Raw genomic sequence first — 18,259 nt, forward strand, 5'->3', positions numbered from 1 at the left:
TGTTTTCGCTGGTCACCAATCCTCGGCCCCATCTCCCTCATCCTCCCTCCCACCCGTGCACCCCCTCAGGTGTCAGGTAAGCAGAAAATTGAATACAATTGCTTGCAAATAAGCTTGGATGTAGGGGAGAAATTGCTTGAACCCAGGACTCTGGGATCATGACACAAGCTGAAGGCTGATGCTTAATTGACTGAGCCACCCAGGCACACCGGGAGTTTTTTTTTGTGTGTGAGTAAAATATTTCTAATTCATATAGCTATTTAAAAAGAACCTTTCAGAGGGCGGAGCGCGCTTCTCCAGAGGTGGAACGGGTATCCCAGCACCCGCGCCTTCTGTCTGCACCCCTTCCTTGCCAGCCGGTACTTCGGCTGCACAGTTTTACACAAGCCTCAAGACTTAGTGAGCAGAATTTACCCACTTCTCTGGTATAACGAATTCTGATGGCTGGGAATAAAGGACGTGGATGTGCAGCTTATACCTTTAATATTGAGGCCGTTGGGTTTAGCAGAGGTGAAAAGTTACCTGATGTAGTATTGAAACCACCGCCAATGTTTCCCGATACACATTATAAACCAGTGCCACTGAAAGCAGGAGAGGGTGAAGATTATATGCTGGCCTTGAAACAGGAGTTGAGAGAAACTATGAAAAGAATGCCTTATTACATAGAAAGACCTGAAGAAAAACAAGATATTGAAAGATATAGTAAAAGATACATGAAGGCGTACAAAGAGGAATGGATACCAGATTGGAGAAGACTCCCAAGAGAAATGATGCCAAGGAAGAAGTGCAAAAAAGCAGGCCCCAAATCCGAAAAGGCGAAAGATACAAGCAAAGGCGTTTCACTCACTAATACTGCAGATGTGTTGAAAAAAATCGAGGAGCTGGAAAAGAGAGGTGATGGTGAAAAATCAGATGAGGAAAACGAAGAGAAAGAAGGCGGCAAAGAGAAGAGTAAAGAAGGCGATGAGGAGGACGACGATGACGCCGTAGAACAAGAGGAGTATGATGAAGAAGAGCAAGAAGAGGAAAATGACTACATTAATTCATACTTTGAAGATGGAGATGATTTTGGTGCCGAGAGTGATGACAACATGGATGAAGCAACCTATTAGCTAGGAAATTTCGGCAAAAATATCTTGATGATACCACTTCTGAACACTTGGACAGACTTGTTTTCTATTTCTGATAAGGAATGTTATATTTTTGTTCCTCTTTTGCTGGGCAGATACTTGCTGTCGAAATACTCAGAACCACTTTGAGTTTACATACTACTTACCTTACCAATCAGTCTCTGATACTCTGACATTTCCTTCTCAACACCCCTGTCATCCGTCTTATGTATTCAAGTGGATTTCTCTTCTAGCACTGGGATTTCAGTGTGACCAGAGTTTTTGCATTTTTTAATCTATGTATTCATACTTGAACAAATTACTCTTATGGAACTCAATCTGTTGTAAAACTATTACTAATCATTATAGTGAATTTCTCTAGTCTGGAAGTTGATGTAATAATACTGCATAAAGAGCACTTTAAAAACAAAGAAATTTGAAAATAGTTTTATCTTTTTCTTTTGCATGGTCTGTTCTGTGCTGCATTATGACTACAAAACCCTACTGGAGCTCTTACAATTGCATGTTTTACGAGATTAGAAGTTTTGTGATCAAAGACATACAGGGAAAAATGCCACTCTGAACTTCATGAATTTCCCGGTCACATCTCAGCCCGTACAAAAACCTGGAATGAATACTAAAAAATACTCGAATTTGGAGCCAACTCAATACCATTTAACATATAATCATCTCACTGTTGTTAAGTTTGATCTTTGAATAGTTGGGCTTATGAAAAATTAGATATCTAATTTTGTACTTTACAAAAGTATAGAGAAAGTTCTAGTCGTATAAATCTTACTGCAGAATGCATATGTACAAAATCTGTAAGTTGTCATGGCCATTGTTAAATTTCACAGGACTCAGTTATCCAATTGATTTATAGAACAGTGCAGAATAAAACTCAGGTCATTTTAAAGTTAAGATTAATCTTTTTTGTTTTGATTAAAAACTGGCTCCCCTGACTTTTAATATCTTGGCAGAGTAAATACCTAGACCCCCCAGCATCCAAACACACACAAATGCCAAAGATTTTCAAGGGAATTAATACTGTATATTTTTAAATGATTTCTTAATATTCTCTTCCAAAAAGAACAAAGAAGATTATTTTTCCCTTTTGGGAAGATAGTCCCATTACCTTCTAACCTTGAGAATCAAAGCCCTAGATTCTGTTTCTACCTTACTATAGACTCAACCTTGAAAATGAGCTTGGTTAAGTTTTCTGTGCCTTAGTTTCTCCACCTGTACACTACTTCCTATAAAAATTGCTTACACACTAACCGAAATTTGCCTTGTGTATTCATTCATACCTTACAGAAATGATCACTTCTTAAACTTGGTTCTCACCCTCTGAAAACTGGTAGCTTCGTTAAGTGACTGAAAACAAGCAGTTTTGAAAAACAAGCATGTTGTCCTCACAAACTATTTTAAAAACTGATTTTCCCATCTTATGTTCTGGAGGGAAGGACTGAAGAAAATTTATGTCTTGTGCCATTTTGAAACATGGCTTTCTCAGGAAAAACATCACTTTCAATTTTAATACTTCCTCAGATTATTCAAGGTGAGTGTAAAGACCATTGTTAGTTCAGTGTGCCCATCACATGTGAATTATTTGTTGAAATAATTTTCTAGGAAATTTTAAATATTCTAAATGGAAAACAAAAGAAAGTCCATGTTAAAACAGCAACCTACTAGACTTAAAGGTTCTAGTTGTAATGGGCAAATAGTCACTTAGGATTGTTAAAAAAAAATTGATATTTTATTCTCTCACCTCCTTAATACTTTAGCCAAATACCATTTAATTTATAGAAATCTGATCTCAACGGTTCTGTTTACTTGCTTCAGTTTAACTCTGCAGATGACCCTGTGAATTGGTCAGATGCACTTAAGATACAAGTATTTATTTTCCTAGCTTTCAGTTTTGCCTCCAGTTTTAGTCCGCAGATGGTAAGACAGCCCCTTTGGGCAAGGATTTGCTTCAGGATCTCCCAGCCATCTGCCTTAAGTGCACTCTATTCCTCTTTTTATAAGTTGAAAGTAGACTAACTGTGAGGACAGGGAGTATTTGCAGGTTGCTTTACCAGCATGAATCTTGTCCATCTGGCTTAAAATCTGAGACTGTGAAGTTAGTTATTCCATAAGAAGGTAAACTTCAATGCTGAGGTAGCCTCCTGTATATAAAAAAGTACTTGTTGGTGAAATGTCTTTAAAATTGTTGTATTAATAGGCCAAACTGTTTTGTTGCTATAATGCTTATTTTCCTGTTTACACATTAAATTCTTATAAAAAAAAAACTTTCCGATTTCTCAGCTGTTGAATTACTTGAATAAGTAAGTTGCTACTCACTGGCCTAAGGACTCTTAAACATACTTTTTTTTAAAAGATTTTATTTACTTATTTGACAGAGATCACAAGTAGGCAGAGAGGCAGGCAGAGAGAGAAGAGGAAGCAGGCTCCCTGCTGAGCAGAGAGCCCGATGCGGGGCTCGATCCCAGGACCCTGAGATCATGACCCAAGCTGAAGGCAGAGGCTTTAACCCACTGAGCCACCCAGGCGCCCCTCTTAAACATACATTTACATTCTGATAGCAAACCTTTCCCACAGTGGAATGAGTGCACATGAAACTTTGTCTAGAGTTTTTATTAGAAACAAGTAACAACTGAGGAAAAAAGAAGACCTCAGATAAAACTTTCATTTCTATTAGCTAAGAGTGATTAGAGAAAAAAATTGGCAGTTAGCTTTTGAGTACTTCAGGTCTAAACCTGCAACTCTTGACTCCCGCTACACACACACACACACACACTCACTCACAGTTCCAGCATTCCACTGTTAGGAAGTAACAGGGAGGAGATGGTGCAGAATTAACATGGGGGTAACTATTTATGGCTTATATGATCAAGAAAGACATAAAAATCAATGTTACTTGATTTCTGGTGAGGAGAGCTGAGGGACTCGGTTAAGAGGTGAGTTAAAGAAATGTTTAACTCTGGCTTTGTAAATTGAGTTTGGAAAGCCCCAGAGTTGTGATCCTGATTCCTTGTCAGGAATGAACCCCCTCCCTGTTCTTCCCCAGTACGGAAATAAAGCTGGTCTTGGGATTAATAAAATTAATACTTTACTGGTCTTCCAGGTTCTATGGCAGCAGGGTTGCTGGTTGGCCCCATAGCCCGACAGCTGACTATGGCCTTTTGGTGACAGGAGGGTAACATCGGAGAGGAAAGGTCTTCCCATGGGGCCCAGTTATTTTCTTACTTAACATAGCTTACACAACCAGTATTACATGAAAACTTACATCCCAAAGACTCCTTCAAAACCATTCCTGGGGGCGCCTGGGTGGCTCAGTGGGTTAAGCCACTGCCTTCGGCTCAGGTCATGACACCAGGGTCCTGGGATCGAGTCCCCATTGGGCTCTCTACTCAGCAGGGAGCCTGCTTCCTCCTCTCTCTCTCTGCCTACTTGTGATCTCTCTCTGTCAAATAAATAAATAAATTCTTTAAAAAAAAAAAAGAAAGAAAATCCATTCCTGGCTCCAAATGACTTGATCCCACTTTGACTCATTTTCCACCATTTTCTCTTTTTCATCCCTTCCAAGTTATTTAAATAAGATTGGAGGGACAAATTATAACCTTTGCCTTTCTGTTTGACCTCCAGTTTGCTGGGAACTCTTCTTTTTTCCTTTTTTCTTCCCATCGAGCAAGTGCTTCTAAAATTTACTAGCATCTAAAATTTACTAGCAATATGCCTGCTGAAGCACTTACCACAATATCTGCCCATGCAATCATGATCTTAAAGAACACAGCTCAGGGGCTGAAACAGAGCAGGTACACAGTAAATGTTAGCTGCTCTAATACCTGTTGCTTTATAATGGCTTTTCATACATTTCAAATGTCACTTCAGGGATTAAAAATACTCATAGCTAGGCAACATCTGGTTTTTATTGTGTTCATAGAACTTTTTTTTTTACTTGTGAGACATATTCTAAATGCTGACATGCATCACCTAAAGGACATCCATTGTGACATACATAATAGTCTAGATTTATGTGATTTTGGTAGGTTTCTTTAAAAGGCTGATTCTCTTTTTGAAATTTAAATATGATTGAATGACTTTCTTTTTTAAAACAAAGTTATCAGTTGTATTAAGTGGAGTTTACCTATGTGGGCCTCGTGACAGCCTCACCAAAAAAAAAAAAAATTTAAAATGAGCCAGTGTGGGGGACACCTTGGTGACTCAGTGGGTTAAACCTCTGCCTTTGGCTCAGGTCATGGTCCCAGGTTCCTGGGATGGAGCCCAGCATTGGGCTCTCTGCTCAGCAGAAAGCCTGCTTCCCCTCTATCTCTGCCTGCCTTCCTGCCTACTTGTGATCTCTCTCTCTCTATCAAACAAATAAATAAATAAAAATCTTAAAAATAAATAAAATAAAATGAGCTAGTGTCCTCAGCAGGCTTTCTGGGCTCCACAGATGGGACCAGACACAAAGAAATTCTACTGGGGTTTTATCCACTAGGATTTGTTTTCATTGTTATGCTAGTCTAATTTTGCATTCAGACAATGAAATTCGTTTTCCATGCAAATTTCCTGGCTATCCAACCTTTGCTCCATTTTTCAAGTTCCATAATGTAGTCACATTATTTTCACTTCCTTCTACTTGTTTGGTTTGTATGTTTAAGTTAAAAAGAAACAAAAACAAACCTTTATTTCCTGATCCCTATAATAAAATTCTGCTTCAAGTATTTATTTACAATTACTTTTGTTGTAATAGTGATTTATTTCCACTATTATTTTTAAAGTAGAAGAGAAATTTATTGAAATTCTCAAAATTATCAGGCATCAGTCAGATGTTGCACCTCATCTAAATGTGTTCGGCAATCTCCAGGACTGGCCTCATTAGCGTCTATCTTCTCGTTTGCTATAATTAATGATGGATGAAGAAGGTCTCCAATTATAGGCATGACAGTGGTCCAGCCTGACTAGATGATACCTAAGTCTGGAGTGAGCACTTCCTTCTCTGGCTCTCATTCCCCAGCTCCAAAATGATAAAATAATTTGCTATGGTGTTCAGTTGCTAGAATCTTTAGAGACTCTTGACTTCTTTTCATCCTACCCTTTAAAACACCACCATGTGTGAGTGTTTATACACAGTTCATACACATAAACCATGTACCAAAATGATTGGTTTGTTTATTTAGTAATTAAACCAACCAAATAAACCAAATAAAGTAAAATTTTTAGGTAGACTAGATCAAACAATTTACTTAAATGTCTGGTCTGGTTTCAATGATCAATATATACCTATAAATAGACATATAAGGAATATTTGATATAAAAATGATAATGGACTATATTTTATAGAAATCAATTTCAGTCATGTGACATCATGAGCCAAGTTTTACCTAAATAAAGCAGAGAATGGGGTTTAGTCTTCAGGTAGGAAAAGTGATCATATATTAGAAATAAGAATTTGGGGAATGATTGATATATTTTTTCTTTTGTTAGGAAAGCTGTCATAGTGAAAAAGACATCAAAGGTATGACAACCGTCTAGTTAAAACTGAATTACAATAATAGGCTACTTTTGTGAACACTTTGGCAAAACTCACTGGAATCATTGGAGAAAGGTTATGAGAAAATATGTGCTGGCAGATGGATGCCTAAGTGGCACTTACTGTTAAAATAAAACTAATATTGCTATATTTGGAAAAACATAGGAAACTTATGGGGTGTGAAGGCTTTTACATAATCAGTGAAAATATAGGAACCATTCACTTAAATGACCTATTTCAATTACTTTTTGTTGTAAGGCAGAGTGGATTAGGCCAAATCAATGAGGAACTGGAAAGGTGAGGAGGAGGTGAGGAGGTTGAGGAGGAGGAGGAGGAACTAGGAAAGTGAAGAGCTAGGAAACTTCTAATAATATTATTTTCATTAACCACTGAAGTAATGGCTAATACAAACCAAGAAAATAAATCCTGCTTTAATCAGAACAATTTATTTAGTATGTAGCTAATGTACAGGTTACAAGTTTATTTGGGGGAAGCCATGTGGTGTATTTATAATCTGAGCTAAGCCTTAACATTAGAACTCATCCATCAAGTGCCAAGGGCCCTTAATAAGTGGTACTATAAGTCATCATTTCTTCTCTGCTTCATATGTGTAAGACTCTGAAGTAGGGACTGTAGCAATGCAAGGAACTGCAAGCCATCACTCCTTTCATTCTTGGGTCTAGTTATAGAGATAGTCTTTCACATAAGCAGTCAGTAAATGGCAATGACAATGAGGGTCATCAAAATGTTGAGGAGACATGTATAATTTTTTTAAGATTTTATTTATTTATTTGACAGACAGAGATCACAAGTAGGCAGAGAGGCAGGCAGAGAGAGAGAGAGAGAGGAGGAAGAAGCAGGCTTGCTGCTGAGCAAAGAGCTCAGGGTGGGGCTCGATCCCAGGACCCTGGGATCATGACCTGAGCTGAAGGCAGAGGCTTTAACCCACTGAGCCACCCAGGTGCCCCTGACATGTATAATTTTTAAGCTCATCTGGTCAGAGAAACTATCTTAGAGGTTGGCCTTGGCTTGGGTCAAGAAAGATAATAGAATAAGAACGGACTTGAAAAAGAAAAGATGGACTTTAGGCCACAATACAGGGATGACATGAAGAAAATTGAGGAAGATAAAAACAAAAAAATAGGGGTGCCAGGGCAGCTCAGTCAGTTAAGTGCTAAATCTTGGTTTCGGCTCAGGTCATGATTTCAGGGTCATGAAATTGAGCTCTGTGTCAGGCTCTATGCTCAGCACAGAGTCTTCTTGGAATTCTTTCTTTCTTTCTCTCCCTCCCTTCTGCCCCTCCTCCTCCTCTCTCTCTCTCTTCTCCCTCTCTCTCTCTGAGATAAATAAAATCTTAGAAACGCAGACAAACAAAATGTCAGGCATATTTTGGTACTCATTTTGGCTTCCTGCCAGTTTCCTATTCAGAGATAAAAGAACAAGACAGAATAAAGATTGAGACCAGATTCTGGGGGAGGGGGTTGGTTGTAGATAGAGGAGCTATTGAGTAGGGTAGCTTTCATCCTCAAATCTGTCCCCAAGGCACCTTTTCATCTTATCCCTTGTGTTTCTACCACCTATACCCTTAAGTCTTTGCCCCCTCCATAGTCTTATCCACCCTGTGCAGAACTCCATGCTTCATCCCTCTTCTTCTGTGTCTATTTATACTTTAAAACTGGTAGTTGGATTTCATTTTGTGGCACATTTTCTGGGGCAAGCCCCAAAGACCAGAAAATTTGTGACAAACTTTTATCAAGAAGAGTTTTCTGGGCCCAGAAACTAAATTTACGCATCAAAGGTGTTATTACTGGAGAATCAGTAACAAGAGATTTTGCTGTATCTCCTCCTTGCCCCAAATCCTCATGACTTGAAGTCCATGAGGTTTTTTCCCTGCAAGGTGACATGTGGCTTATCCAATAAACTGAGTGAATCCCCTACTCCCCATATCCTCCATTAAGTCATTAATTATTGCAAACTTCACAACTACACTATGTTGGGAACCATGGCATGGAGTGCCAAGAAGAAGACAAAGCAAGCTCCTATACAGATTTCACCCTGAGAAACTGAATATACAGTGGATGATGGCCAAGTCTATATAAAAATAGAATGCTGACCTTCCAGGGAAGCAACCCCCCATCTGCAAGAGACAACCCAGAAAACCAGCCTGCTGTACATCAGACTTACAGTAAGCCTGATTGCAATCTCTAAAAATAATCCAAGAAGCTAAACAACAACTTTTGTAACAATTAGTGAAAAATGGTCAAGACTTTACTAATAGCTGACAGCTTCCCTGAATTTTGTTCAGGGAACAAACTTAGGACAAGTCCAGAGAAAGACAAATATGTACCCCTAACCAATCACATGGGATGCCCTGTTTCTAGTTTGTCCCCAGTAACTCCTCCTAGCCAATACTTGCAGCCTGAATTTTTTCCCACTAGACAGCACTTTCAACCCCCTGCACACCTTTGAGTCTTTGCCTAAACACAGGTGATGGTGGCTGATTCCCTTGCTATAGTAAGCTTTGAATAGTAACCTCTGCCTTTCTCATTTACTTTGTCTTAGTTTATTTCCACATTTTAATGCAAAAGAATTGCTTTTTGAAGTTCAGACACTGACCTGGTGGTTTGCATGTCTGGAAAAAGTAGAACTCTGTAGAAACACCAGTATTCTCTTCCCCAAATATGGGGAGGTCTGGTCCAAACTCCCAACCAAGGAAGTTACAGGTAACTTGGTTATTGCCTAAGTAACAGCATGTAAGGTGCAGAGCATGAAAACAACTTTATCATTTTAACTGCACTGTCCTTGAACCAGTTGTACTATGAGGGGGGGGAAATGCCCCTAGGATTAAAGCAGGGGAAGGGAGTGACTTGACCAGGGTTGTTGTAAGTTGCCATGGAAACCTTCTAGCCACATAAAATAGCCACAGAGGCAATGCTATGGCAGAGGTGATACTTGAGAGGACTCTAGGGAGCAGACTACAACCTTACCTGTAATCTTTCTGGTTCCTACAGCAGAACCCATTCTGCTGTGGCAAAGGTGGAGAAGATGGGATTTCCTGTTACCTTGCATTCAGGCCTTTGGCAACAAAGACCTTAAACCTGGGATTAGCAGACTTTTTCTGTAAAGGACCAAGTAGAAAATATTTTAAGGCTTTTTATTCCAATATTCAACACCACCATTGTGGCTTGAAAGCAGATATAAACATTGGGCAAATTGTGCAAATAAGTGTGTGAATATGCAAATTAATGTGCTTGTACTGCAATAAATCTTTATTTATAGACATCAAAATCTGAATTTAATATACTTATTGTATGTCGTGAAAGACTGTTCTTTTTATTTTTTTCCCATAATCATTTAATAATATAAAAATCGTTGTTAATTTGCAGGCCATAGAAAAACAGTCTTTGGGCCAAATTTAGTCCACAGGCCATTGTTTGAGGATTAGAGCCTTATAACATCAGAAAGGCATTATGTATAGCAGCACAAGATGGGAGGGAAGGATGATTCTAGAAAATGGCTCCAGAGATGACCTTTAGATCCAGGTGTATTTTGCAAAGGAAGCATGAAAGTATCAGCTGCAGTTCTGGAAATAGAAGGGATCAAGGTATCCAATCCAGCAGCCAGGCCAAAGTAGGGGTACTGAAATGGAGTTCAGTACAAGGAGGTGAGGAGCTATTCCTAGAGGAAAGCTGTTATGACACAGTAGGAAATCAGGATGGGGGAACTGAGGGCCAGGTCCTGAACATTGGAAAGGATGTTGTTAAGAGTTCTTAGCCATGGGCTGCAATCCCAAGTTTGGAGCCAGGTTCTGTATAGTAGGTAATCAGAACAAAGGCAAGTCACCTAGCAAGGACTTAGTCTTAGCTCTGTGTGTCAAGCATGCAGAAACAATCTCTGGAGGCAGTACTGAGGAGTAGTTAAGATCATGGGCTCTGGTAGCCTACGCACTAATCTCATCAGCACCCTTTTTAGCTTGGTGACCTAGGGCAAGTTGCTGGGAAATAAGGAGTAGTATCCCTCTATCCAATGTTGTTGAGGAAGTTATTGGTGAGAAAATCAAAACCATCTACTTACTTAATCACTTACTACTTTGACAGATCTTACTATTCCACTGTTTTCCTCAACATAACTTTACTATCCCACCTAACTCTTGGTTGGAATGTAAAAGTTGTAAGTAATTAATTGTTTATCTCGAGAACCTTCTGAAGGACCAAATAACTCTTCAACAGAAAGCATCAGATAATAGCTTATACCCCAGGACTCTTCGACTCTTTGCTCTCTTTGCTGTGCCCAGTAATTCTAAGCTATGATGTCATGATCTGTACCCAATCCCAGTCAAGTCCTCTGTTTGACCTTAAGTCTAAATTCAGGAATATCCCAACATTGCCTTTCTCTCTCTGAGATACAACTCAGATCCTGTCAAGGTAGTGCTCTTTCTTATAGCAGTGAGTAAGAACCTCAGTTTTGTCTTATCAACATATTATTTTGGTGACATTTTTGAGAGTCAGCATATAGAAAGCTCTAAGCTTGATGCTGATCTCATTATAAGAACTCTATCAAGTTAAGTGCACGGATCCTTGTAGCATTATTCACAATAGCCAAAAAGGTGGTAGCAACATAAATGTCTATTAATGGATGAATGGATTAACAAAATGTTGTGCACAGTAGTGTATACATACAATGGAATACAATTCAACCTTGAAAAAGAAATAAAATTTTGACACACGCAACAACATGGATGAACCTTGAAGACGTTATGCTATGTGAAACAAGCCAATCACAAAAAGACACACGTTATATGATTCCACTTATGTGAGGTACCTAATTCATAGGAATCAAATTCATAGAGGAATCAAATTCATAGAGATGAAAGGTAATGGGGGTTGCCAGGTGCTAAGCGAGGGGAGAATAGGGAATTATTGCTTAGTGGGTATGACATTATAGTTTGGGATGATGAAAAATTCCTGATTGTTTGATGATGGTGTTGGTTGCACAACAGTGTGAATGCATTTAATGTCACAGAATCATACAATTTAAAATGGTTAGGTTGATAAATTTCGTGTTACTTATATTTATCACAATAAAAATATATAGAGATGTCCTAAAAGACTTGAGACTTTTTCACTGTGGTCTTCACATGTCCTTGTCCCTTACCCATTCCATTCTTCTTGACACAAGTACAGAACTCTGAAATAATAACTGCCAATCTCTAATGTCTGTATCCTCAAAACTAGCTATAGTTTGACCAATATGCATCCTGCTGAAACCCATAAAATATACGGTTCTCCTTCCACACATTAGAATGAGTTCCTTTGTGACTGTCTTGTTCTGGGAATATTTTAACAAAAACTTATGTTAATGATGGTCTGGTTGATTTTCTTTGTCTCATGGGTTTTATGTGAGGGTGAGGGTGTGTGTGTGTGTGTGTGTGTGTGTGTGTAATGAGAGAGGGACAAAAGCAGAGACTAGAGAGATTCAGAATAAGACACACAGAGAGAAAAACAGCACCAGTGAGGTTAGTGGTGTATAATCTCAGGACTACATAGAATATTAATCCTTGGTCTAATCAGGAGAAAGAGACTTAGGATGCCTTAAAGTAGGTCAGCAATGGCATCTGGGCCTGGATCTTTCGATTTAATGTTAAGTTCCACTGGCAAACATCCAGATGCCAAGTGCTATTAACTTATATTCTCTTCCAGGCAGAATGGGTCAGAGTTGGATAGCTCTGAGGCTATGGAGCCCCTAGAGCTGGAAGGAACAGGAAAAGCATAAACAAACACTTCTGCTTTCTGGTCAAGCTTGAAGACAAGCTTGGCCAGGAGTCATTAAGGAATTGTGAGCACTGGTAGTGAGGAATCCCACTGATGTCTATGGGGAGCATGTGGAATGCAGTGGAAAGTTCCTGGAGTACATGACAAAGACACCTGATAATAGACATGAGACATGATATTGGTTAGCACAGTGTGTCCTGACACAGCAGTTTGTAGAACATGAGAGTAAATCTAAGTTCCCCTGACCCCAGGTGTTGGGGGTGCCCATAGAGGATTTCAAGAACTTCCTGTGACAGAAGACTCAATAGGCTTGTAACCTGGACATGGGCACAAGTATGGCATTGGGTTCTTGTGGGCTGTGATGGTTTATTTTATATGTCAACTTGACTGGGCTAAGGGGAGTGCCAGATAGCCGATAAAACATTGTATTGGGGGAGTCAAGATGGCGGAGAAGTAGCAGGCTGAGACTACTTCAGCTAGCAGGAGATCAGCTAGAGAGCTTATCTAAAGATTGCAAACACCTGCAAATCCATCGGCAGATCGAAGAGAAGAAGAACAGCAATTCTAGAAACAGAAAAACAACCACTTTCTGAAAGGTAGGACTGGCGGAGAAGTAAATCCAAAGCGATGGGAAGATAGAACCCGGGGGAGGGCTCCCAGCAAGCGGCGGAGCAACGGAGCAACGGAGCAACGGAGCACAAAATCGGGACTTTTAAAAGTCTGTGCCACTGAGAGACATCGCTCCAGAGGCTAAACCGGGGTGAAGCCCACGCAGGGTCAGCGTGGCCTCGGGTCTCGCTGGGTCACAGAAAGATCGGGAGTGTCTGAGTGTTGCAGAGCTTGCGGATATTGGAACGGGAAAGCCGCCTACAGAGACAGAGCCGACAGTAAGCTCGCAGCTCGGTGTTGCCTTGAGCCAGTTGTGGGCTCGGTGAGCTCGGAGCGCGGCCGGAGGTTGGGCAGACGGGAGTTACTAGGAGCTGTTCGCTGAGGGCGCACAGGGGAGCGGGGCCCCGGGCTCTTGACTCCTCAGGCCAGAGACCAGGAGGCCGCCATTTGTGTTCCCGTCCTCCGGAACTCTACGGAAAGCGCTCAGGGAACAAAAGCTCCTGAAAGCAAAGCCGAGCGGATCACTCAGCCTGGCCCCTGCTAAGGGCGGTGCAATGCCGCCTGGGGCAAAGACACTTGAGAATCACTACACCAGGCCCCTCCCCCAGAAGATCAACAAGAAATCCAGGCAAGACCAAGTGAACCTACCAAGGAGTGCAGTTTAAATACCAAGGAGAGCAGCAGAATTCCAGAGGAGGAGAAAACAAACCACGGAACTCATGGCTTTCTCCCTGTGATTTTTTAGTCTTGCAGTTAATTTAATTTTTTTTTCTTTTTCATTTTTTTTTCTCTTCTTCTGCTAAAATTTTTTTTAAACTTTTACCCTTTTCTTTTTTAACTAGCTTATATAATATATATACATATATTTTTTCTTTTTTATACTTTTTTTATTCGTTTTTTAAAATTCTTTTTTCTTTTTTTTCTTTCTTTATTTTTGAACCTCTTTTTATCCCCAAATCAGAAGAGATCCCAATCTCTTCAATCTCTTTTTTTAATTCTTGATTGAATTTTTTTTTCAATTTATTTATTTTCAGAAAAACAGTATTCATTATTTTTTCACCACACCCAGTGCTCCATGCAAGCTGTGCCCTCTATAATACCGACCACCTGGTACCCCAACCTCCCACCCCCCCGCCACTTCAAACCCCTCAGATTGTTTTTCAGAGTCCATAGTCTCTCATGGTTCATCTCCCTTTCCAAGTTACCCAAAAGCACATACCCTCCCCAATGTCCATAACCCTACCCCCCTTCTCCCAACCCCCCTCCCCCCAGCAACCCACAGTTTGTTTCGTGAGATTAAGAGTCACTTATGGTTTGTCTCCCTCCCTATCCCATCTTGTTTCATGGATTCTTCTCCTACCCACTTAAGCCCCCATGTTGCATCACCACTCCCTCATATCAGGGAGATCATATGATATTTGTCTTTCTCCGCTTCACTTATTTCGCTAAGCATGATACGCTCTAGTTCCATCCATGTTGTCGCAAAAGGCAAGATTTCGTTTCTTTTGATGGCTGCATAGTATTCCATTGTGTATATATACCACTTCTTCTTGATCCATTCATCTGTTGATGGACATCTAGGTTCTTTCCATAGTTTGGCTATTGTGGACATTGCTGCTATAAACATTCAGGTGCACGTGCCCCTTTGGATCACTACGTTTGTATCTTTAGGGTAAATACCCAGTAGTGCAATTGCTGGGTCATAGGGCAGTTCTATTTTCAACATTTTGAGGAACCTCCATGCTGTTTTCCAGAGTGGTTGCACCAGCTTGCATTCCCACCAACAGTGTAGGAGGGTTCCCCTTTCTCCGCATCCTCGCCAGCATCTGTCATTTCCTAACTTGTTGATTTTAGCCATTCTGACTGGTGTGAGGTGATATCTCATTGTGGTTTTGATTTGTATTTCCCTGATGCCGAGTGATATGGAGCACTTTTTCATGTGTCTGTTGGCCATCTGGATGTCTTCTTGGCAGAAACGTCTGTTCATGTCCTCTGCCCATTTCTTGATTGGATTATTTGTTCTTTGGGTGTTGAGTTTGTTAAGTTCTTTATAGATTTTGGACACTAGTCCTTTATCTGATATGTCGTTTGCAAATATCTTCTCCCATTCTGTCAGTTGTCTTTTGGTTTTGTTAACTGTTTCCTTTGCTGTGCAAAAGCTTTTGATTTTGATGAAATCCCAAAATTTCATTTTTGCCCTTGCTTCCCTTGCCTTTGGCGATGTTCCTAGGAAGATGTTACTGTGGCTGAGGTCGAAGAGGTTGCTGCCTGTGTTCTCCTCAAGGATTTTGATGGATTCCTTTCTCACATTGAGGTCCTTAATCCATTTTGAATCTATTTTTGTGTGTGGTGTAAGGAAATGGTCCAATTTCATTTTTCTGCACGTGGCTGTCCAATTTTCCCAACACGATTTATTGAAGAGGCTGTCTTTTTTCCATTGGACATTCTTTCCTGCTTTGTCGAAGATTAGTTGACCATAGAGTTGAGGGTATATTTCTGGGCTCTCTATTCTGTTCCATTGATCTATGTGTCTGTTTTTCTGCCAGTACCATGCTGTCTTGATGATGACAGCTTTGTAATAAACACCCGGAATTGTGATGCCACCAACTTTGGCTTTGTTTTTCAATATCCCTTTGGCTACTCGAGGTCTTTTCTGGTTCCATATAAATTTTAAAATTATTTGTTCCATTTCTTTGAAAAAGATGGATGGTACTTTGATAGGAATTGCATTAAATGTGTAGATTGCTTTAGGTAGCATAGACATTTTGACAATATTTATTCTTCCAATCCAGAAGCATGGAACATTTTTCCATTTCTTTGTGTCTTCCTCAATTTCTTTCATGAGTACTTTATAGTTTTCTGAGTATAGATTCTTAACCTCTTTGGTTATGTTTATTCCTAGGTATCTTATGGTTTGGGGTGCAATTGTAAATGGGATTGACTCCTTAATTTCTCTTTCTTCTGTCTTGTTGTTGGTGTAGAGAAATGCAACTGATTTCTGTGCATTTATCTTATATCCTGACAGTTTACTGAATTCTTGTACAAGTTCTAGCAGTTTTGGAGTGGAGTCTTTTGGGTTTTCCACATAGAGTATCATATCATCTGCGAAGAGTGATAATTTGACTTCTTCTTTGCCGATTTGGATGCCTTTAATTTCCTTTTGTTGTCTGATTGCTGAGGCTAGGACTTCTAGTACTATGTTGAATAGCAGTGGTGATAATGGACATCCCTGCCGTGTTCCTGACCTTAGGGGAAAAGCTTTCAGTTTTTCTCCATTGAGAATGATATTTGCAGTGGGTTTTTCATAGATGGCTTTGATGATATTGAGGTATGTGCCCTCTATCCCTACACTTTGAAGGGTTTTGATCAGGAAGGGATGCTGTACTTTGTCAAATGCTTTTTCAGCATCTATTGAGAGTATCATATGGTTCTTGTTCTTTCTTTTATTGATGTGTTGTATCACATTGACTGATTTGCGGATGTTGAACCAACCTTGCAGCCCTGGGATAAATCCCACTTGGTCGTGGTGAATAATCCTTTTAATGTACTGTTGAATCCTATTGGCTAGTATTTTGGTGAGAATTTTCGCATCTGTGTTCATCAAGGATAGTGGTCTATAGCTCTCTTTTTTGATGGGATCCTTGTCTGGTTTTGGGATCAAGGTGATGCTGGCCTCATAAAATGAGTTTGGGAGTTTTCCTTCCATTTCTATTTTTTGGAACAGTTTCAGGAGAACAGGAATTAGTTCTTCTTTAAATGTTTGGTAGAATTCCCCCGGGAAGCCGTCTGGCCCTGGGCTTTTGTTTGTTTGGAGATTTTTAATGACTGTTTCAATCTCCTTACTGGTTATGGGTCTGTTCAGGCTTTCTATTTCTTCCTGGTTCAATTTTGGTAGTTTATGTGTTTCTAGGAATGCATCCATTTCTTCCAGATTGTCAAATTTGTTGGCGTAGAGTTGCTCATAGTATGTTCTTATAATAGTTTGTATTTCTTTGGTGTTAGTTGTGATCTCTCCTCTTTCATTCATGATTTTATTTATTTGCGTCCTTTCTCTTTTCTTTTTGATAAGTCTGGCCAAGGGTTTATCAATTTTATTAATTCTTTCAAAGAACCAGCTCCTAGTTTGGTTGATTTGTTCTATTGCTTTTTGGTTTCTATTTCATTGATTTCTGCTCTGATCTTTATGATTTCTCTTCTCCTGCTGGGCTTAGGGTTTCTTTCTTGTTCTTTCTCCAGCTCCTTTAGGTGTAGGGTTAGGTTGTGTACCTGAGACCTTTCTTGTTTCTTGAGAAAAGCTTGTACCGCTATATATTTTCCTCTCAGGACTGCCTTTGTTGTGTCCCACAGATTTTGAACTGTTGTATTTTCATTATCATTTGTTTCCATGATTTTTTTCAATTCTTCTTTAATTTCCCGGCTGACCCATTCATTCTTTAGAAGGATGCTGTTTAGTCTCCATGTATTTGTGTTCTTTCCAAACTTCCTCTTGTGGTTGAGTTCTAGCTTCAGAGCATTGTGGTCTGAAAATATGCAGGGAATGATCCCAATCTTTTGATACCGGTTGAGTCCTGATTTAGGACCGAGGATGTGATCTATTCTGGAGAATGTTCCATGTGCACTAGAGAAGAATGTGTATTCTGTTGCTTTGGGATGAAATGTTCTGAATATATCTGTGATGTCCATCTCATCCAGTGTATCATTTAAGGCCTTTATTTCCCTGTTGATCTTTTGCTTGGATGATCTGTCCATTTCAGTGAGGGGAGTGTTAAAGTCCCCTACTATTATTGTATTATTGTTGATGTGTTTCTTTGATTTTGTTATTAATTGGTTTATATAGTTTGCTGCGCCCACGTTGGGGGCATAGATATTTAAAATTGTTAGATCTTCTTGTTGGACAGACCCTTTGAGTATGATATAGTGTCCTTCCTCATCTCTTATTATAGTCTTTGGCTTAAAATCTAATTGATCTGATATAAGAATTGCCACTCCTGCTTTTTTCTGATGTCCATTAGCATGGTAAATTCTTTTCCACCCCCTCACTTTAAATCTGGAGGTGTCTTCGGGCTTAAAATATGTTTCTTGGAGGCAACATATAGATGGGTTTTGTTTTTTTATCCATTCTGATACCCTGTGTCTTTTGATTGGGGCATTTAGCCCATTAACATTCAGGGTAGCTATTGAGAGATATGATTTTAGTGCCATTTTATTGCCTATAAGGTGACTGTTACTGT

At 39.7% G+C, this 18,259-nt stretch overlaps 1 protein-coding gene across 1 annotated transcript; it reads left to right on the plus strand.

Moving 5' to 3' along the window:
• The first annotated feature begins 410 nt into the window (after positions 1 to 410).
• LOC122891644 (DNA-directed RNA polymerase III subunit RPC7-like) lies at positions 411 to 1,112 on the plus strand. The gene has a single exon (XM_044227482.1). The coding sequence runs from the start codon at positions 441 to 443 to the stop codon at positions 1,110 to 1,112; it is 672 nt and encodes a 223-aa protein (XP_044083417.1). The 5' UTR covers positions 411 to 440.
• Positions 1,113 to 18,259: the final 17,147 nt, after the last annotated feature.

The sequence above is a fragment of the Neovison vison genome, chromosome 12 (assembly GCF_020171115.1).
Source record: "Neovison vison isolate M4711 chromosome 12, ASM_NN_V1, whole genome shotgun sequence".
NCBI lineage: Eukaryota > Metazoa > Chordata > Mammalia > Carnivora > Mustelidae > Neogale > Neogale vison.